The following is a 22,048-nucleotide window of genomic DNA, read 5'->3' on the forward strand; positions in this document are numbered from 1 at the left end:
TTCCTAAAATGACGACACGCCCGCTTTGGTTCTTTCCAACCCCACAGAACTCGTTCAGGCATTCCGGCCGTATCGGGTGTCGCATAGGTTCACGGCCTGCGCACCCTTTTTTAACTTGCGTTCGGACTCCTCTGCTTTTTCCAAACGCTGTCCATACTAATGAGGCATAAATACATTGAAAAAGTTTTGTCCCCGGAAAAACTGTCCATATTAACGGGGGTCATATTAACGGGGCATGACTCTACTTGAGCTGATGTTTACCCTCCATTAGGCAAGACGCTCTCTCCGCTCTTGTTTCTAGCCACAGATGTCAAATAAAATGTGATAGCTTTACCGTCTTCAGCTTGGTTGCAAGGCATGCTGTTTATTCAGTTTTCACTAGATATACATTGGCCATGCAATGTTTGCATTCCATCTGAGGAGCAGCAGTGGTGCATGCACTGATCAGAGCAGCCAAAATGATGCAGCGGCATGAAAGCAAAGATTTAACTGTCATGCATAAGAACCAGCACATGGTAACCTCAAGACCCACAAGCGATGTGCACGGTCATGAGCCTGACCTTTGCCATATTACAGGGAGCAAAAGGCTTCTCTCGTAATAACAATATAAAATAACAAGTCAAGAACTACTCAATAAACATCCTTCACAATCAGTCTCAGTGTCATCTCCTCCTTCATTCAGTTTATCTGTAAAACACCTGTCAAAAGCATATCCCTACTACTTTAAACAAACATCTAATGTAGACTGGCTATTCGAGCAAAGACATTCTGGAATTCCTAGAGATGGGGAGTTTGAAATAGAAGCTGTTCCCAGAAACAAGCTTTCAACTATGTTGGATCTCAGTTACTATGAAGATCACCCTAATTAGGTAGTGAAGTAACTAAAATTGCTAACTTTAATTAGCACCATGTGGTGTTTAGTATCAATGGAGAATTTGAAGCCAGGTATAAGATGCTGCTGTATCAGTTTTTGAACTAAAGAAAAGTGCATTTTCTCTGCCTCTGCTGTGCGAGAAAATCTAGTGCTTTTTTCAAGCACAAACCCGAATATCCAGCACAGAACCGAAACTCTGCACATGAGGCACACGGGAAGCTTGGTGCTAATGCCATGGCTACAGATATGTTAAAGCGACTATAACACACAACTCAAATTACCTGCTCCACTGTACCATGGCATGCACTTTGTTTTTGCTTGCTCCCTCACTTAAAAAAATATTGAGTATGCATGACGATGATTGTCCTCTCCTAAAGTGGAAGCAAAAGAGTGTGTGCAATATGGTACGACGGAGTGGGCAGATTTAATTGGGTGCTATAGGCACTACATGCTTCTTGCAGAGAGTTTTGGCTTAGGTCATTAGAAATGCTGGATTTCATTGTGTTGCAGAGCTTTAGAAAACTGCTTCCTGTGGATGTAGAAAATCTGGCATTAATGGCTTCAAACTCTTACCATGCACTCTCCACTTGACTGTCAAATAGTTCCTGTATTTTTGTCAGCAACCTAATTATGAGTAACTGACATCTGCCATGACTGGCAGTTTGTAAAAATCTATTTTTTTCCATTTTGAACTCCCTAATTTATGTATTTTGAAAGTGTTTGCTACACACCTACATCAGGGTTACCTGCTACTGCCATTACAAGAATCCTGCTTATCTAACTTCATCTCATTAGAGCTTACAGTGGTGGCTCAACAGTTGGGGCTTTGACTGCTAACCAGGGACCTGTCGTGCTGATGGGCGCTTTCCTCAACAAGCGATAGGGATCCAAAACCTTGGCAATCTTGGCGGTTCTGTTTACTACTTCACTAGTCATTCACTAGTCAGCCAGGCTGCACGTAACTGGAAGTTCGCATTATCATTTCTGATTGCTACTTGCCTCCTTAAGTGTGATTGAATTGCTACGTGGCTGTTGGTTTTGGTTGCGCATGTGACATACCATCCTGAAGGGGGTGCCATCTAACATCAAAATTAACCACAGAATGAGGTCTGTTTTTCAGTTGCATAGTGGATCCTTTACTGCACCCGTAATGATGAAAAGGTCTGAAAAAGTGAGGGCAGGAGTCATTCTTATATTTCATACGTTTAGAGGTTTAAGGCCAACTCCAGCATTTTTTCTTTCTACCTCCTTAGAATTTACTGAAATTTTCATTGTATGTTGTCAGCAGCCATCTGGTCCTTGGTGCCATAATTTCATGGCAGGGTGATGCTTCGAATGACCAGCGCGAAAACAGACTGAGACAAGAAGAAATATTGACAACAGGATGGGCGCTGACTAACAGTTATTTATTTTCGAGGTAAACGCAGCACAATATCTGCGAAAAACCACATGACAGTCAGGGTGCCAAATATTACAGCCATCATCACAGTCATCAAAGGTCAGCCGACACAAGCATGAACCTGGAAAAAAAATATATATATATATATATAAAAAAGAGGCGGAAAACTTTATGAACTGATTACACCAAAAGCAAGATGACCAGCATAAAAAACACAAGGCAAAAAACGCGCACGAACAACATCGTGAGCAAGGGGCGGTGTCAAGAAACCCTTAAGCAGCAACAAAGAGTGAGCCTAAAAGGGCCCAAGCAAGCGAAGCAAAAGCAGTCATAAACTAAAATCAGATAAAACGTCATACAATCCTACATATGCCACAAAAAGTGGCTACAAAAAACGAACACAACCTAAAAAGAGCAAAAATTTGTCAAAGCTAGGAAGGCAAACAGGTAAGCACTGAGAGAATAACATCCCACATGTAAAACACATTTTTGACGATTACAACTGTTACAACAGGACAGCACCTGTTCTGTTCTCAGTGTTTCTTCTCCTGTCTCAGTCTGTTTTCGCGCTGGTCATTTCGAATCAGCTCCGCCGGGGTGGCGCAGTGGTTATGCCGCTCGACTACTGTTCCCAAGGATGCGGGATCGAATCCCGGCCTCGGCGGCAGCTTTTCAGTGGAGGCGAAAAGCAAGGCGCCCGTGTGCTGTGCGATGTCAGTGCACGTTAAAGAACCCCAGGTGGTCGAAATTACCGAAGCCCTCCACTACGACGTCTCTCATAGCCTGAGTTGCTTTGTGACGTTAAACCCCACAAACCAAACCACTTCGAATCATGCGCCACCAACTCGCCCAGTCGGCAATTTTGGGCGATGCTTCGTTGCAGCATGTATAATTTCAAAATTATTTCATGTTGTGACCTCATTGTAGCCTCAGTGACGTCTCTGGATGCGTAACTGTTGATATTCTCTCTCCTTTGCTGAAGGACAGCTTCAAGTTTTCTTTTGGTCATTTCAGACAAATAATTACCCAACTGAGCCAAACAATATGCACACAGTATGTTTTGTGTGATAGTATCTGTGATGTCTTTAGATGGTCTGTTGTGTTGCGATCGCTTGGTTGGGACCCAGTTTCGGTTTCTGTTCCTTGGTTCTTGTTAAAATCCTTATACTCTGTATATTGCAAAGCTATATTCTTGTATTAGGGAAAGGGGACTCTGTAAATAATGTGAATTGATTACAAATTCAAAATGTAAAAAAAAAAAATGGAGTTGGTCTTGAGAGGTGCCATAAGTGCTCGACTATATGTCTGAGAAACAAATCCCACCACCTGGCTACTTTTGGCAAAGACTGTACAGTGAACGAAAACCACATGACACAAGCATTCCAGAAACATTAATTTGAGACAAATACTTTGAGATTTTGAATACTGAACATTTCAGTCAAATCGAATTTTACTTCATTATTTCACCACATATTTGATATTCTCCCCGCCGGGGTGGCGCAGTGGTTACGGCGCTCGACTACTGTTCCCAAGGACGCGGGATCGAATCCCGGCCTCGGCGGCAGCTTTTCGATGGAGGCGAAAAGCAAGGCGCCCGTGTGCTGTGCGATGTCAGTGCACGTTAAAGAACCCCAGGTGGTCCAAATTTCTGAAGTCCTCCACTACGGCGTCTCTCATAGCCTGAGTTGCTTTGGGACGTTAAACCCCACAAACCAACCAACCATTTGATATTCTCAAATATTTCCAACCCCGCTATGGTCATGCAGTGGTTAGGGCGCTCGGCTACTGTGCGGGATTGAAACTCAGCCACTTTTCGATAGAGGAAAACATGCAAGGTGCCCGTACGCTGTGCGATGTCAATGCAGGCTAAAGAACCCCAGGTGGTAAAAATTTCTGGAGCCCTCCACTAAAGCATAGCCTGAGTCATTTTGGGACGTTAAACCCCATAAACCAAACCATCAAATATTTCCTATAATGCCAGTGAGCCAGCAAGGCTGCTAATTGTGTTTAATTCCTATCTTACACTGAAGTACTGATGGCATTGAAAAACCGGTTGGATTTGCCCACTGGAAGTGAAGTATCCAATTGAAACTTGACAGTCCAATCAGAGCCTGCAGTCTTATTTGGCATACCAAATGGGAAAACCAAATTGCAATTTTAAGAGCCCGACTAGAAGGCTTGTTGAATTCCTTGAGAAACCCTCTAGATTCAAATTTCCAAAACTGACATTTGTCAGTCAGAGTTCTCAATTGGATCCAGTGTTTTTCTTGTTTAGCAGCAGTCATAGGAATGTTTAGATGCGTGTGACTGAAAAAAAAAGTATCTAAACGCAAGCTGCAGCAAAGTGGCTTGCAGTAAATGTTGACTGGCAGCTCGGAAGGACAGATGGTGGCAGTACAAGCGACTCTATCTTTTGTGCTCATCTAACTGCTGTCTCTGAAGGATGTGGGGCTGTGTCAATCTTGTCGTGTGAGAAAATCGGTGTCTTGCTTTTGTGGAGTCATCTCCTGTACTTTTGTTCTTGCATCGTAGCATGTTGCAAGCAACCATTCAGCCCAGGCTAGTGGCACTCTTGTGCATCACTGTACTGATTACTAGCATGGAGAAGACTGGTAGCACTATCCTACTCTGCATTAAAGATATAGGACACAGTGGTCTGGAACTTGCTGCCACTTACCATAACAAAGCCCAAACTTGTTACCAATTTCCATTGGCACAGAAAATAAAAGTACAGTTTGTTCCTGTTAACATCATTGACAGTGAAGTGAGTGGGCAAGCAGACCAGGCAAAAATTGCCTTGTACTGACAGGCATGTACTGCATGTGGGGAGCACCGTTCACATCATGCACAACTGTTGGCCAACCCACTGTTGTAGCCAGTCGTACACTGGAGCATGTGTCTCTGTGTTAGTTATAATTCCGATAACTTTCACTGATGTAGGGTAGTAAGCGAAATGCATTTTTTTTTTTGTCATCTCAATAAAATAGGGTGTTCTTAATGTAAGTGGTTACAGTAGGTGGCTTCCTGGATATCTTGGGGGTTATGTGGCCTTAATGCTAGTATGATGCGATGAATTTTCTTCAGCTGTGCTCTGAATCCAGCATGCTGGATCACCTTTGTCCAAGATCACTTATTTCTGTCCTTTCAGAGTAGCGAATCAATTGCATTAATGCAGTTGGGATATTTCACTCAAAAAGCAGGTCGGCTCATTCCATTCTTCCAATATGTGCATTGTCCTGAACGATTAGGCTTCAGATATTCAAAGCCATTGTATAGCTAAAGAAACTGTTGATCAGCTTCTTCATACTTTTCAGCTGCTTTTGCCAGTAAGCATAAAAAGAAAGGTTGGCAAGAAAGCGACATTTGAGTTCTGATCTTCCAGTAGACTTTCCAAGAATGAAGAAAGCGACATTTGAGTTCTGATCTTCCAGTAGACTTTCCAAGAATGCATCATTTTCCCAAAGCTTCATAGAAACAAGTATTAAGGTCAGCAGGCATACTTTGTTCCAAGCTGAGCTCTGTATGTTTGTTTCCTAGTTTGTTTTGGTTCTTAGCAAGTACACGCTGAAAGGTTACTCTTTCTTAATGAAATGTATTCTGGGCCATGAGAGGGGGAGAGTATGGTTTTAATAAAAAGCCTCGCATTTCTATCGACAAAGAAAAGAAAGTGCCGGATTTCAATGTTTAGGCTTTGCAGAACATGTGCTGTACTTTGCGTACTTTCTTGAACATGCTGTCCTCCTAGCTCTCAAGACGTTAGTTTGGCCTCACTTTATCAGCTCTTTAGTTCAGAGCAGAAATTGATTCTTGTGTCATTGCCTTATGTAAATGCTGTGGTACAACCTTGCACCTCTGCTGTGTACTACTCTGTTCTACAGTCCTAGACAGCTGAATGGCATTTTTCACCCATTGTCAGTGAACCTATACATGTTCAACATGTTCTGTATTGAATCGCAAACCTGCTGCGGTGTTTATTTTTATTCTTTCACTTTTATTTCAGTCACGTGTGCCCAAATATGTCAAGTACTACAGGTTCCTGAATGATCTTGGCATCTCTGAGCACTTGTTTAAAATTTAAGCTCCATGTGTGACAGGGTTGGGCTTCATCTGGATTTCTTTGCATTCGCCTAAACATTCTTGAGTAATGCTAAGGTCAGAAAGTGGGTCATAAAACCTTTAGTTTTTACTTTTCGTGAAAATCTTTCTATATTAGTTAGCCAACAAACCACTCAGGTGCTTCCGACTGCCATGTTCCTCAGTCTGCAGTCCAATGGCTACTTTTGTCTTGATACTAGTTTGGGGATTGTGTACTCTGCGTCATTTTGCCTTAGCACGTGGGCAGTGAAAAAGTATGAAGGCCTATAACAATATCGTGCTTGGTGGCTGTTGACTCTTTACCAGAGTATCGAACTGGAACCAAACCAGAAACTGAAAAGGGCGAAACAAATACTTTGTGAAAATTGGACCTGAAATTGCAAAATGCTGTTTGATGCATGTCTGTGCACTCATTGATTTGTGCAATGCCTTACTACTGCAAGTGCCCATCCATAGGTTTCTGGTACCATGTCTGGTTCAGCTGTTGCAGTCATTGAATGCATGACAAAACTGACACGTGCACACTGCCCATACTGCTGCAGAAGCATCTCACTGTGCCAGCCGCGTCATTGGACCAGCATTGTTGCTTCTTCCCTGAGAAAGACAGGGCTCCCCACTGAACCTTCTACACTCACAGCAAAATGCTGCATGTCCGATACTTTCTAAGATGGAGCATTTTTATTGTTCTCCTGAACACACAGAATTACCAGCACGACAGCAGCCAAGTGCCAAAGTTCGTGTACACAGTTTTATTGCTGGAGGCCGAGAGATCTTCCAAATAATTCAATTTCATTGCTTCTTGCAGCAGTGGAAGTGTAAGCCTATGTAATTCCTTTTGTGGTCCGACTATAGAGTTTGCTATGAAGTTTTCTAGTGGTGTAATGCAGTTCTTTATACGATACAGTCAAGCCCGGATATACTGATGGCTCTTGTCTGCCATGCCTTGCTCACTTCGCACTGTACCACAACTTTAGAGTGTTAGCCCTACTGCAAGCATTCTTCTGGGTGGGTTGCATTATTCTGAAATTTGGCCTTGAGCAAACAGATCACATAGCAACAGCACATACCACAATTATAAATTGGTTTATAGCAAAAGCGAAGGCACAGTATCTGTCACACCTCTCTAAACACCTGAACGGCACCGCAAGAGAAGGGAAGAAGGTGGGAGTAAAAGTGAAAAGATGGAAAGAGGCGCCATAGTGGAGGGCTACAGAGTAATTTCGATCATCTGGGGATCTTTTACGTGCACTGACATCGCACAGCACACGGACGCCTCTATCAAAACGCAGCCACCGGTAGTCTGGTTCGAACCCGGGTACTCCGGTTCAGCAGCCAAGCACATTAATCACCGAGCCACCGTGATCATAAGAAGCGGCACGAAGGCCATCAACGGATAGTTTTTAATGAGCTAACGCTCGATATTCCTCGCCGCATCAGCAATTTTGTCATTCTTTAAACATTATTTTATTTACAGGGTGCTGGCAACTGAACTAGACATTTTATAAAATCCTGTGCCTAGTTGCAAAACACCACCTGCTGCAGCTTCAATGTGAAGCAGGTTAGGCCCAGCAAATAGCTGCAGGAAGGGAGTAGCATGTGTGGTTTTTTCACTCTCCCAAGTTATAGATAAGCTTATCTACTGCCTTTTTCATGCATTACATTATTGCTATATCAAATGATTCCGTAACCCCCCTTAGAGTTAGATATATTGTTACGGGGTAGTTCACCTTGGGATTGCAGAGAGTGAAGACAGCAGACAAGGCTTTCAAGAAACAGGTGTTTCCTGCAGGCACTAGCCGACACTGCTCGAACGTCATCTCCTCCAAAACTCACGAGATTCTTCTTCCTTCCTTATGCGCATATCAGTGCATGCACCACCTAACGTAAGACTATCATGGGTTTGACTGTAGTTGAAACAACCATTTGTTAGTTATATTCTAGTCAGTGCAAACTAATTAAAACTCATGTTCTCCTAAAATCCATGCAAATATATTATGTGGTGATCCATTTTCAGATGTGCATTGGCTGCATTTGACGAGTGAGCATACTGTTATGTATACAAATGTTTGTCATTTCACTATGTTTGCAGTAAAACATGTTAACCAATACTGACCATAGAGGGCAAGTGTGTTGCAAATGATATCTGGTATATGGGGTTTAACATCCCAAAGTGACATTGATTAGAAGGGATGCTGCATTGGAGGGCATGAGTAATTTCAACCACTTGAGGTTCTTTAACGTGCACCAACAGCACATGGACAACAAGCGATTTGCCTCCGCTAAAACATGGCCAGGATTGAACCTATGCCCTCAGGATCGGCAGTTGAGTGCCCCAAACACAGAGCCATTACTGTGGGGTTCATGCTGCATGTGTTTGCGTACACGTTAAACCTAGGCTCAGGGACAAGGGACCCACTGAACCCAAAGCTGCCACTATGCCTGGTAGAAGTCATTCCATCACTAAGTTTTATGTAAAATAAAGGCTGCACATTTCATGTCCAGTATACACATTCCTTGGCCAATTGTGAGTCGTGAAGTTACTCTCATAACCTTGTGTACAGAGAGCATAGCTAATGTGCTGTTTTTCCACAGAAGCAAACAATAAAGAATACAGATAGCAAGTTTTGGTTGATCATCTTTTTCCTGACTGCATATTAGTTTATGGGATTCAATGTCCCAAAGCGACTCGGGCTATGAGGGACACCTGTCTGCATATAGCAAGGCCTAGGCATCCCACATAATCAGTGGGGCTGCCATATAGGCCTGCGGAGTCATGAATCGGCTCAGATGGCCTCACATAATGCACATTCTCTCATCATCTCTGCCTATGTTCCAAGTCAAGCATGTCCTCCCAGTTGAAGGATTTGTCAGCATTTTGTGGCACTTTAAGGGGGGACAGGGCTCTTTGAACATTTTTCTTTATGTTTAAGCTAAATGTAACAGAAATACATAATCTTAATCAGCTTTCTTTTTTTGCTGATTTCCGATATGTAATTACTCTCCTAATATGCCATTTAATTTTCAAACTGACATTTTCGCTCCTTTGTTTATAGAAACAGAGAATAATCCACTAATTGGAAAACTATTAACACATGGCTAGATAGTATACAGTACAAGGAATACAACGTAGGAGCTACATTTTTGATCAAGGCAATATTTGTCATTTTACAATTTATTGAAGTTTGATGTAAGAAAAAGCAGCTGGCAAGCTATATTAGAGCACGAAAAAAAAAATTACCAAGCATAAAATGAGATTGAATATTTAGGGAAAACCTCCAAGGTGAAGTAGATTTGTAGTAAGGGAGTAATTACTCGACATCCACCCAAGCGCAGCCACACGGCTACAAAAGGAAAGCTACACAGATTTCTCAGAAACTTCATAGTTAAAGAAAAATTAGGAAAAAAAAAAATGTGTTCCAAACATTGTAAAGTTTAATCACCTAGGAGCATGCAGCAATAAAAATTATGCCTTTATATGCCTTAGACACAAAGATATCCTCCTTGTAAACTAGCAAGCCATCAAAATGTTTTTAGAAAACGAGAAAAAAATGACTTGAGATGGGATTTATTCAACTGGTTTGCAGCTTATAAAGTGGAATGAAAGACCAAGGGAGTGAATAAACTAGCAGGTATGTAGAAGGTGGGTTGTAGGTTTCCAAACTGTCATGAAAAAGTTTTTTTTTTTTGTAATTTCCAGCCCTTAAAGAGCCCTCTCCCCCTTAAAAGCTCTGGCTGTGCTGGTTGCAGGAAAACAGGCTTTATATAACAGGAGGTGGAACTCTTGCAGGTTTAGCATCCTTTCTAAAAAACTCCATCATTGAGGCCTTTCAGAAGAGCGTGACTCCATTCTCTCTATGGTAGGGTCCTCTGAGCAGCGTTACCTGGCGACAAATAGCGGAAATAACAAGAGCGCATTTAAAGCCCGCTGTTCTCGTCGTTTCTGTGGCGCAATGGATTAACACAACTCATCTCGGCACTGATGCACTGAAACATCTGTCTGAATCCTGTAGTGGATTTTTTTTTTTTGTGATTTCTTTTTTTTTTTTTAATTCACATTAAAGTAGGTTACCAACATCTTTTCTCAGGTGTGTTCCCCTTTAGGTTGTATTATGTGATGTTTTTGAATCTTGATAGTCGCAAAACCAGCCGTGAACAAAGCGAGGTGGTGACGGCATGGCAACGGACCATGCAATTACCTTCACCATAATCAATTCCTGTCTTCAGTGAGTGTATGTTACCATAGGTTGCATTCAGAGACACCTCTCCGCAACAATCGCCATTTAACTCACTGAGAAACTACCAGCGGGGAGAAAGTTGCGGGATCCTACCATTGAGAAGACTGCATTACGCTTCAGAGGGAGCATATGACATGGGTCACTATCGGTACCCAGCATATGCAAAAATGTAAATTTTCCGGAATTCTTTCAAATAGTCCACTTGGTCCATTCATAACAGGCTATTTTCAAAATTCCGGATATATCAAACTGGAAGGGGACCGTGAAACATTTGATATCTTTATGTCTACTTTACTACAAAATGCTGCGGACACTCACTCCAATGAGGCTGGGCATACAAGTTACCAAAACCATAAAGAACAAACACTGCAAAATATCATTAATTCTACATATAAAACATGGTAATAGCTTATCTGTAACATAACAGTGAAAGTATTGTTCACCCACGCTTGCCGGCTACTGGTAGCTTGTAGCACTGGTTGTCGCTAGGCCAAGCTTGATTCACACCGAAGGGTGGCCCATTGGTCTCTTTATATTTATTTTGCACGAAACATTGCTGTCAAGCAGCAAAGACAACCTAACTGAATCTTTTTTAGTGACTTGCTTTACTACCAGAGGTGTTCCCCAGTGTTTCTCTCTCTTTGCCCATTAGCACTGCTCATCAAGTGCTTGCAGGGACCTGCGCTAGGGCTTAGTGTGTGTCACTTCTTTGTAGTGTGTTACACGGAACATGTGAAACAAGAACAGGAAGAAGGCATACTTCCAATGTCTGCCATGCGTTTCTTGCAATATATATTTTGTTTAACAGCATATATGTAGTCTGAATAAGGTTACAGACTTTTTTGCGTTTATAAATGCTTCGTAACTAGGAGAGCAGCAGCAGCAGCACATGTGGCTGTATTAGCATGGTGCATTTACGAGGTAGTACCAAAAAGTTTTGAGACTAGGTCTGTTTACAAAGAAGCACTTCTGTTTAAGCACTATCACCTTCAAAATAATCCCTTTGCATAGCGACACAGTATTCCTGAAATTGTGTAAACAACAAAGAACAGAAGGGGAGGAACACGGAAGACACACACAGGCTCTGTGTTCCTCCCCTTTTGCAGTCACAAAGCAGTACCAACCAGACCGCCTTCTTGCTCTTGTGACTGCTGAAATGACATTTGAAAGTCTTCTTTTCGAAGTGCATCAGGCACCTTCAGTAATTTGCGCTGGATATACGCAGGGGTGTAACAATGACACCCCTTGGGCTAGGTCTATATCTTTGGGAAGAGGGCCAAAACTGCAGAAGATAAATCTGGCGACTAGGGTGGGTGCACTACACTGTTTTGGGCTATCAACTTACATGCGAGAATTTGAAGTTTGCTTTTTGTTCTAACCATAAAGTTCATGACAACACTGCAAATAGGGTAATGCATGTGATCAGAATGCCAACAGTTGCGCAGCTGCTAATATACACACGGTGATGTTTTTTGACACACTGACTTGAGGGGGGAAGTGCTTCCCATGACAATGCGTTCTATACTGCCCTTTCTTGGTGAATTATAAAACTGGTCTTAAAGCTTTTTGATACAGCCTCGTATATCACTACTTTCCATAAGTGAGCACAATGCGCCCGATTGTGTAGAAAAAGAAGTAGTAACGCTAACTTGCAAACACTTCCTTTCAACTTTATTTCTGGCACAGCAAGAGAGCTGGCCATTGAGACACAACCATGCAAAAATGTTAAACAAAATAACCCTGTAGAAGAGTAAAGCTTTTATGTTTTGCAAATGGTTTACACACAATTCTTCCTGCACACTACCACAGATTCCACAATCTTTGAAAGCTAGCTTGACTACAACAGAGATTTTCCCAGTGTGACAAATGCTGTTTAACATCATAGCATACTAACATCGTGCACAGTGACACAATCTTCAAAAAGCTAGCTTGATTATGGAGGAGATTTCTCAGTGCGGCAAATGTTGTTAAACATCACAACATGCTAACATCACACACAGTGACCTGATGCTAGCTGTCTACGTTTTCTTGACCAGTTTCTGGTGAGGCCGGAATGGCAGCAGGTTACCAAACACCACATGCTGAATCACCGGAAACTTCCCCAGGACCTGTGCATAAAGAACATGCATATTTAACACTTTATGACAACCTTTCTAGTAAACTTGAAAGGAAACTAAAGTTGAGCTAGATCAGTAGATTACTGCTGCCACTTTGGATAAAGCAGAAAATCACACGAAAGTGCAACACATGTGGCAATACACCTTGACAATTTTGATGACTGTGCCTGGTCTCGTGGATTCTTTATTGGCCATGACTAGCTCACTGCTCTCGAGCACAACAATAATTCAGGGGGACTGCCAAACTCTGAGCTAAAGCATTACAGCAGGGTTTACATACAATAAAGTATATTGCCACATGTATTATGGAACGGATGTGGCCTCTCATGGGAAGATGAAGAGACAGAAGTGCGCTGATGATCGGAGGCTGCTGAATGGGCTGTTGCTGTTCTATTTTCACCCGTAACATTGGGCGGAGGTGCTGAGTATCGATTCCAGAACCTCTCACGAAGACCCATCAGTGATGTGCAGTTAGACAACCAAAATGGTTCCACCTAGGTTGTAAGTACACAATGATATATGTCGACACTGTTGACAGTTCCACTCAAAGAGTGCGTGTTCCAGTTATACAAAGTATGTGGCATAAAGTAACTGAAATATGAGTATGGGAAAACAAAAATTGAAAAATTAATAGCAAACATAGTACAGCTTATTTATTTTGGAATTCACATCGTATTTTCAAATAAAATCAATTTCAATTGCACAGGAGTGTATACTTCACTGAAAAATTCAGTAGAAATTATACAAGATTCCGTACATGCACCATTTTTTTTTTGTACAGGATGGACCTACATGAAACCTCATGCAGCTGTCTTATCGCTACTGAATACAGTAGACTCTTTAATTCGGCCCTCAATGGACCAGAAAAAATTCTCAAAGTAACCAAAAGCTGAAATTATCGCATGGGCTTGAAAAAAAAAAAAAATGTTAAAGATAATTTGCATCACAGTAATTTTATCTGAAGAACACCTGCATGATAGTTGTCAGCATTTGAGATGAAACTGAAGATCTGTCTTCACAAAACAACCCCGTCGAATTTTGAGAATGCTTCACTGCATAGTCCACGCGATCCAGCACTGCAATCAAGTGCGCGATGCGATGAAACTGCGATGAATTAGAAAATTTTAGATTATTTGGTAACTATAGAATATTCAAAAATTCCGAATATCACTTTTTCGAATATGAATTGAACAACAAACATCTTCAATTCGTATTCGAATTTTCGAGTGTTCACACATCCCTAAATACGAGTCACTGTTGCAATAGGTCAAAGCAACTTTATTAGACGACCATGTCAAGATGAAACATAAGGTGCTGAGACAAAGTTGGGAAGTTCCCTGCATATACTTAGGTTCAGAATGTAAATTAAGTTTTGCTTCCATAGAAGTGACACTAGTGGCGCATTGACAGCTAGAAAGGAGGAAATGCCTGTTGTTGCATTCAATCTGTATTTTGTGCAGAAGTACTTCAAATCATTTCAAGAAAATTACTGCTTGCCCACACAGAATGTATCTTATTTCAATGAGAAATTTCTGCTCATACAGTGTATCGTCTTTTCTCTTTATAATTTTATAGCATACCGTGTTTTAAGCTAGTAACTATGCCTGCTAAGCATACAACACCGGCAATACACCCGTTGCAAATTATTGCTACGTGAACAGCACACTGCCTGGATATTCAAGCTCCTATTCGCAGAATGCATTTCCCCTCAAGTGGGCATGCTGCACAGGAGAAAAGAAATTTTTACTAAGGTGAGACTGAAAAGTGAATAAAAACAGGAGGCACCGTGATGCAGCTCAGGTCCAGAGACAGTAGCACCACTGTATAATGCTACTGCCATCCTCCTCATCCTTTCTTCCCGTGCATGTGACTTACTAGCAGAGTGGTATTTGTTTCGCTCTGGAAGACTGTCAAAAGTCCAGCACAGAGCAAAGCCCACCGCGTGAAATGATTATCCAGTGGGTAGAATAAGGTTACAATTTGTAATCAAGACACAAAATAATGACAAGCCTTGAAGGTTCTTACATTTGCCAACAAATTTAAACCAATACTGGGCAAGAAGGTTCGACGAGAATGCCAGCAGAAAAGAAGGAAATGTTGATAATTTGGTAATACTACAAAAAAAGAAACCTTAAATGGAGTGTGCCTGCAGCACTTCCTAAGTGGCTGCTGTATCAAGCAGATGTAGGAGAAGAAAGGAGAGGAGAAAGCTACTGTCCGGAATCATTTTACCATTACCACTGTTTCACTACATAGCCTGCCAAAGAAATCGAAGTGCAATTAGTAACTTACAAACTTATCAGACGGTGATATAAGTGAACGTAAATTACAGTTTCCTCGGAGCGTTCTTTCCATTCCCTACGAGGGTTCAAAGCTCTGAAACTTCCAGAAAACCTTTGACGTGAAAAACGTCGACAACAAACCTGAGGGTGCAACTTTTAAATGCAACGTGCCTTAACATGCTCATTGCTCACACTTTGCCCCTTAATGTTGCCTGTTCCATAGTAGGAAGCTCATCAACCAGCTGCCTAGTGCACTGGTGTTTTTCCTCACGTTACTCACTTTTTTTTTTTTTTGCAATGGATATAGCTTTTGGCCATGTCCCTAAATGAAGTCATGCATTGCGGCACAGTTTATAGTGCCTATTTTTGTGCACTACCAGCTTAAATTTGCTACCCTAGTGTGCCAGGGCTTTTGGTGCCTAAAATGCACTGAATTTGATTTCTACCAATGACATGTGCATATGCACAGTACGGTACCCTTTAATTGATGGTCACAGGAGGTGCAAACCAAGACATATTTGATATTTCGAGGCTGGAGAGGCAAAGGTCACAGAAGAGTGTGCCAACGCAAAGGACCAACATGTCCAATGCGAAAGCAGGCTGCTCAGCTATTACATTCAGGATCAACAAGGATCTCAACTGTGACACCTCCACACTATACAAGTTTCGTTACGATGAAAGCAAGAACTCAGTGGGTAAACGAAGATCCCATTCGATCCATGCTTTAATAATTGCGTATGTCACGCCAGCTTTCTTTCATGCCTACCTCTAATTACACAGTTCTGAATCCAAGGCTGAGAGAAACACAATGTTGGACATGCCCCCAATCTCAGAGGGCACAGCTAGTGCACTCACCTCAGCCTTGTACATCTTTATGAGTCCTTGGTTGACCTTGGACCAGCTGGGAACTCCGCTGATATTCCACAACTGATTGGAGTGCTCATAGAAGGGCCCAGTCTTCATCTGAGAACAGACACAAATTCTTTGACAAGTCTGCGCCAATGGGAGTTTCGATCATTAAACAGCTATATGGACAGATATGGACCATGCTTTGTTGGTAAGCCTCTTCTGACATGTTACTAAATAACTGATATTTTCGGGATGCTGGTACTTATGCAGTACGGTACTTATGGGTACAGGGAGGGTGGAAGGGATGGTTCTACTAGTATTGCTGCTCAGGTTGCTGCTTTTCTGTACATTTCGCGAGCTGTCATGTTGGTCTTGCTGCGTTTGGCCAGTGCCTTATCGACCGTTGATGCGACTTCGCCAGTAAGGAGGTATGCTTCCTGACAGCATTCAGTTACTCAGTTTTCAGCATGACCATCAAATCCAACTATCATGTTATACAGTAGAACCCCACTATAGTAAACTCTGATAGAGTAAAGTGAAGCAGAAGTCCCAGTTCATCTTCCATAGACAACTGTATATTTTTCCCTCTTTATAGTAAAGACATTTTTGGTAAAAATCGGTTATAGTAAAGTGCGCCTGGCCGCAGCGATGACTCCTATGATGTGACCATCGCCGCCCACGCACTACCTAGAATCACGAGGCAAAGATTTTTTTGTATTTGAAAAGAGAAAAATAACACTGTGTTCTTTTAGGTGGCTTTACCACCAGGCTTAGCAGCATTCAGGAGAAGCCTACTTTACGGAGGAATCGGAGCCGTGAAGGAAAGTACGCAGGGCGTAGGAAAAAACGAAAGTAAAGCTGTCTACAAACATGGAAAGGAGGTAGTGCGGTCCATTAAAAAAGTAAAGGTCAGTAAAAGTGCAGCAAGGAATAGGGAAGGGGAAAAAACAGGCAAGCACTGCGCAGCACGGAGCATGAGGCAGTGGAGGCAAGAAGTGGAGGTGCAGTCTTGCAGAACTTGACTGCCAAGCGCATTTATCATTTATTGCCTTTTAAAAGACAGAAACAGCAAAAAGTGACACTGCGTTCATGCAAGGCTTTGGTTTTCACATGAAATCAAACTTGGTTATATTCATAGCCAACGTTGTCCTCATGCTTAAGAGGTACCTCCACAAAATGTAAAATATTTTATAACTGAAAAAAAATTGCACAAAGAGATAACAGAGAGATGGAAGGTATTTCAGAGGTTTTTTTTTTTTCATTAATCAACAAGACGTGCTCAGTAAGTGCTGATTTAACTAGCATCTTCAGGACCACATCATCACCAACAACTGATATACTAGTAAAGACCCTGATATAATATAAAGGGGTTCTACTGTACTTTGGCAGCAGAAAAATTGTTAACAAAGTATTACTACTTGATTTCTTATTTAATGCCTGTGGGCCTTACAGGCATTCGCAAGTTCCACGACCTATAGAGGGCGCCACTAGAAATCCATATGGCTGCCTGAAAGGCAGTCCGGCTATTTGGCGGCAGTGCTGTGCTGGCAGAGGCTGCCTCAGATTTAATTCACGGGTGTAGGCTCTCAATGTAATCTCGATGTAGGCTCTGTTGCGTTGTCACTGTACCAGCATTCTGTGCATATTCATTCCAAGTGCGCTAGACCCGACACAGGGGTGACTGGTATGGTATGCAAAGCGTTCGGCTATACTAAAGGCATGAAGCGGCAGGTGCGACTTGTACTCGGGCGGCTCTAATCGCGGCAAGAAAGGCAGCAGATGTACACCCACTGAGAGCAACAGGGATATAAAGAAATTATACGGCTCTTATTCATGGTACTGGTGAATGCCCGCATTTCAACATGAAGTACATTTCACGCCATCGTAGACACACGCCGGCCTCGGTGTTCAGTGAACCTGCTTTCACTCGATTTCAGCATATACATCATGGTATCTTGCTGCCTAGACAAGCAAAATGCATAGAATCATGGTCTGGAAGGTGGCAAGGATGGTCTACAGGACTCATTTGAGGCCATGCCAATTTCTTTTGGAGCACCACTGGTTGGCATCGATTTTGGATGAGGTAAACTGTGAACAAACCCTGAAAAAAGTATTTTTCAGCAGTGATCGCTTGACAATCGGAGTAATTCCGGCTTTATAACGAGAATAGCGACAACTTCCCGGGTACTACAAAGGCTTGCGTTGTCTGCTGATGCCGCCCCACGTCGCCGTAAAATTCAGTGCATACTCCAAATTTAGTGCACATGCAGTAGCTACTGGTTGCAAGCATTACACACAAGGAATCGCATGGGAAATATTCCTGTACGGTCTTTGCTGCAGTGGTTGTCAATGAAAAATGTTGCCCTCAAGGGTAGTTCAAGATTTGTGTCACTCACGGTGACTGCTCCCTGGTGATGCAATATAAAAATAACTGGAGCAGAAATACATACTAAAACTATCACAGCCTTGGTCGTAAGTTTTTCAAAGCTAACCTTGATTACGCAAGAAATCTGAAGCTGCGCAGGCAAAGAGTGAGGCATGCGTGGACGTTATAGCTGTCTGTGGCTGTGTCAAAAACAGTACTTGAAACAGAACGGCAGGTTAAAAGCAGTATGTGATGCGACAAGCAGGGCGGGAGACGCCACATCAAGCCGGAAGTCTCCACCGCTACCACACAGGGCGGCAACACCGTATGAACTTGAAAATAGCAAATCATGTTGAAGAATGGGTGAGAACAATCTCTTTTACATTATCTATGCTTTTTTTTTTTAGCTGTGTTTTGTGTAAAAATTATTTTTCTTTATTTTCAACTATCTGTGCTAATTTTTGATATTCTACTCGCAATTTACTTTGCACCCAAAAAGTTATTTGTATAACTTTAATAAGTTTGCTTTTTTCTGGCTATGGTTTGTGGCAAATTTCGTCCATAATTTAACTCTGCGATATTTGAAACATATTCTAAAATATCCTGAAATATTTAAATCACACTCAGTTTTTAAAGTAGAATTTGCTGCTCACCCAAAATTTTGCTACATTCGCATAGCTTTAGTGATTTCACCACCACTGTGCTTAACAGACATCGAAAGTCGAATATTCTGCATTAAAAATTAAAAAAGAAAAGCTATTAAAAAAATACACTTAAGTATGCAGTAAGAGCGCCAACGTAATGTCATGCAGGCACAGTTCATTACACAAGAAAAAGCACCGTTGATACTTCTGTTGCAGCTCACATCCAAACTCCAAGTTACATTTCTCATGATCACGGTTATTTTTTGTCGCTTGCAGCCTTAGCAGCAGCCTGCCACTGTTTCCACCCAACAGTATAGTAGTGCACACAGAAACATGAAAGTTTTCATCAAAAACTTAAAAATAAATTCATGCCATCAGGTGCCTCATTTGTGAAAGGGCAGATAAAAATTTGCAAGGCGTGGTGACATTTGCCAGCACACGAACCCACCTTGCTGATGAAATTTATGCAGCCCATGAACATGTAGTCATCCGAATAGGCCTCCACAATGCTTGGTGTTGTGAAGGACTTGGGCTCAAGGGTTGGGTGGTCTGCAAGAGGAGGGTGGTCATTCAACAAAAGAACTAGCTTCACATAAGGGGACCTTTTTACACACTGCTTTTTGACTAGGGAATGCTCAGCCTTGCGCACTAAATTCACTTTTATCCCACTTTCCTGACCTCAGTTATCTCTTTTCTGCCCACATCATGTTTCTGAACTTGGCACTTCAGATGGAAATAAATTAATCAATTAATAAAAAAATCCTATCTGCACCAAAAAAAAGACACTTCACAGAATACTGATGGGTACCAAGGGGTATGTATACCTCAGTGTTTGCTACTTAAAGCACTGTAAGGAGGCATTATTTGTCACATGCTGACTACTGTGTTGCTCACAGAACACTGCAAAACAAAAAAAAAAAAGATTATCTCCGCCTAACCGCTAACTTGTTTGGCTTCAAATTTTGCACAGTGGTGGGATTTAAGTTTTGTTTAATATTACATTTCAGAGGGATAATTGCCTGGTGCAGTCAGAACTGAACCATAAAATCCATATTGATGTGACGGCAACCTAAAAAACAAATTTCCGCAGCAGTGATACTGCTTTACGAGGCTAGTCTGGCTGGATCTCCAAAAAATTCTTCCCATTAGAAAAAATACAATTCAGTGATTTAGTGATACCATTTTTGTTAAATTATGACCATTCAGCTAACATTTTCTGTCCGAAAAATGTTGCAACCAAATGTTTTTTTTTCTCAAGGATGATCTGTGTGCAGGCTTTTTGGACAATTCAGCTGCATTGGCAAGATGCTGCTACTACACACATATTATATATCGGACCTTTCCACAAAGGGGTGAAAGGCGCTGTCGAATTGGGCGCTGGGCTTCGCTCATAGCACAGGAAAGAGCTGACGACAGTCCAGTCAGACCGGTTTCTGCGAGGGTCGTGAAAAGGTCTATAGTATATAGGGAGCTTGCATGAAGCGATGCATTCTGGGTAGTTCTCGTCATCCTTGGTAGCAGACAACTGAGACATCACATGAGCAACACAGCCACATTTACATGGTTGTGTAATGAGGAGTAAAAGCAGGCTCAAGCATTTTGGAGCAGCCCAGGGAGCAACGATAAAGCCATTCTGGAGCTGCTTTGGAGCAATAAAACAAGAGTTTTGAAACATTCAAATTATGCGCCGAAAGCTTTTAATAAGTGCACTTTTCTGTTCCTGACATACAAAAGTATCGAATTTGATTCCCGTTTATTCAACATTCAATGCATTGCTGAATATGCATGTATCTCTGAAAAGACAATACGAATCGCCAACACATGTACAGATGCTTAAAATAACACAAGTGACCTGAGCAATAATTTGGAATAGACTAGCAGCAAATGGAGCGATTGCTTGTGAACTTCATAACCGAACAAAAAGCTTTGACTAAATGTTCGACTAAAAAGTTTGACTAAAAGCTTTCTGACCATTTTGACTTGGCAACGTGGAGTCTGCCACTCTGAGGCTCTCGAGCACCACCACTACTTTGGAGTTGACATCAATGAGCAGTGCATTTCTGTTATCTTTTGCACACCCTTTTATTTCCTACACCTGCAATTGCTTATAAATTTGTGGGCACTGGTCAGCAGTGCCTTCAGGGAGGATGGATGGCACTCAAGGGTAGCCTTTTCCTCCAACAGATTCTTTTTTTACTTCACTGCCTTCTGCCAGTGGTTCCCCATGTTTTCGATTGAGCGACACTGGGGCTTCTTTAATTTCAACACACTGGCGATAGGCTATGCATAGCTTTAAAACACTCTTGAGAACTCATCTGATGACTGACAACATCATGGCATCGCCCTCATAATTCTTCAAGTATACTTTTTGTCTGAAGTAGGCTGTCTGAAAGAGCAAGGAGACCCTATGGTAAAGAACCTGCTTGTTGTCACAACAGAACCATTAGAGCAACTCGGGTAGTTCTTTGTTACCTAATGGCTCGAGGAAGTCTGCAGCAACTGCTTCGCTCCCTGCCTTCACTTCTCTCACCACCGGCAATTCAAAATGCTGCTAAAAGGTGCCATGACATGTGCACAAAACATCTTTTCACAATTCCCTATAATCGCGTATGCTTTGTTTTAAATTTACTTGCAAATAAACATTTATTATGCTCCATGCTTTTTTAGTTAATGATAATGTTATGTGCATTAGGCCCAGTGCGGGATGCATTACAACTCTGCCACTGATGTGCTGCCATTGCTTCGACTATGACATCACCTAGAGCGTGAACACGCAACTCACAGCATGCCACCTCCCGGCTCTACTTGTCACGGTTGCTTAATCGAATCATAGCGGATGACATTTTTTGTAGGCTTTGATAGGCAATATCATTAATGACCTACTCTGCGACTGAAACTGGTTTTCTGCAAAAACCCGGCAAAATATCAAGGTAGCCTGTTTGGAGCAATATTGCATCATGGAGTAGGCTGAAGCAGGGAAAGCCGTTTTGGAGTAGGATGCAGCAAATGGAACATGCGTAATACACAGACGATGCAGGCGTGATGGTATACTGTGCTGCGGTGGGCTGTAACAGTGAAACCCAAAGCAAAGTGCAGAAGCTGAAGACCAGACAGGCCGACTGCAGATTCTTCAGGATGACAAAAATATGCCTGCATTAGTGCGAGAAGGCAAAGGAGCCCTCTAAGCG

At 42.1% G+C, this 22,048-nt stretch overlaps 1 protein-coding gene across 1 annotated transcript in view; it reads right to left on the reverse strand.

Annotated features, from left to right (window-relative positions):
• Window positions 1–2,259: 2,259 nt before the first annotated feature.
• The window catches only part of LOC146184280 (serine/threonine-protein phosphatase 2A activator-like), a 52,459-nt gene continuing 32,670 nt past the window's right edge, over window positions 2,260–22,048 (reverse strand). The window contains exons 8-11 of the mRNA XM_084609322.1: window positions 19,309–19,409; window positions 15,858–15,965; window positions 12,608–12,711; window positions 2,260–2,394 (exon numbers count right to left, since the gene is read on the reverse strand). Coding sequence (XP_084465448.1) covers window positions 12,622–12,711; window positions 15,858–15,965; window positions 19,309–19,409 — 299 coding nt within the window. The 3' untranslated portion in view covers window positions 2,260–2,394; window positions 12,608–12,621. The remainder of the gene's footprint in view (window positions 2,395–12,607; window positions 12,712–15,857; window positions 15,966–19,308; window positions 19,410–22,048) is intronic.

The sequence above is a fragment of the Amblyomma maculatum genome, chromosome 7 (genome assembly GCF_055883805.1).
Source record: "Amblyomma maculatum isolate TAMU_Amacu chromosome 7, ASM5588380v1, whole genome shotgun sequence".
NCBI classification, from domain to species: Eukaryota; Metazoa; Arthropoda; class Arachnida; order Ixodida; family Ixodidae; genus Amblyomma; species Amblyomma maculatum.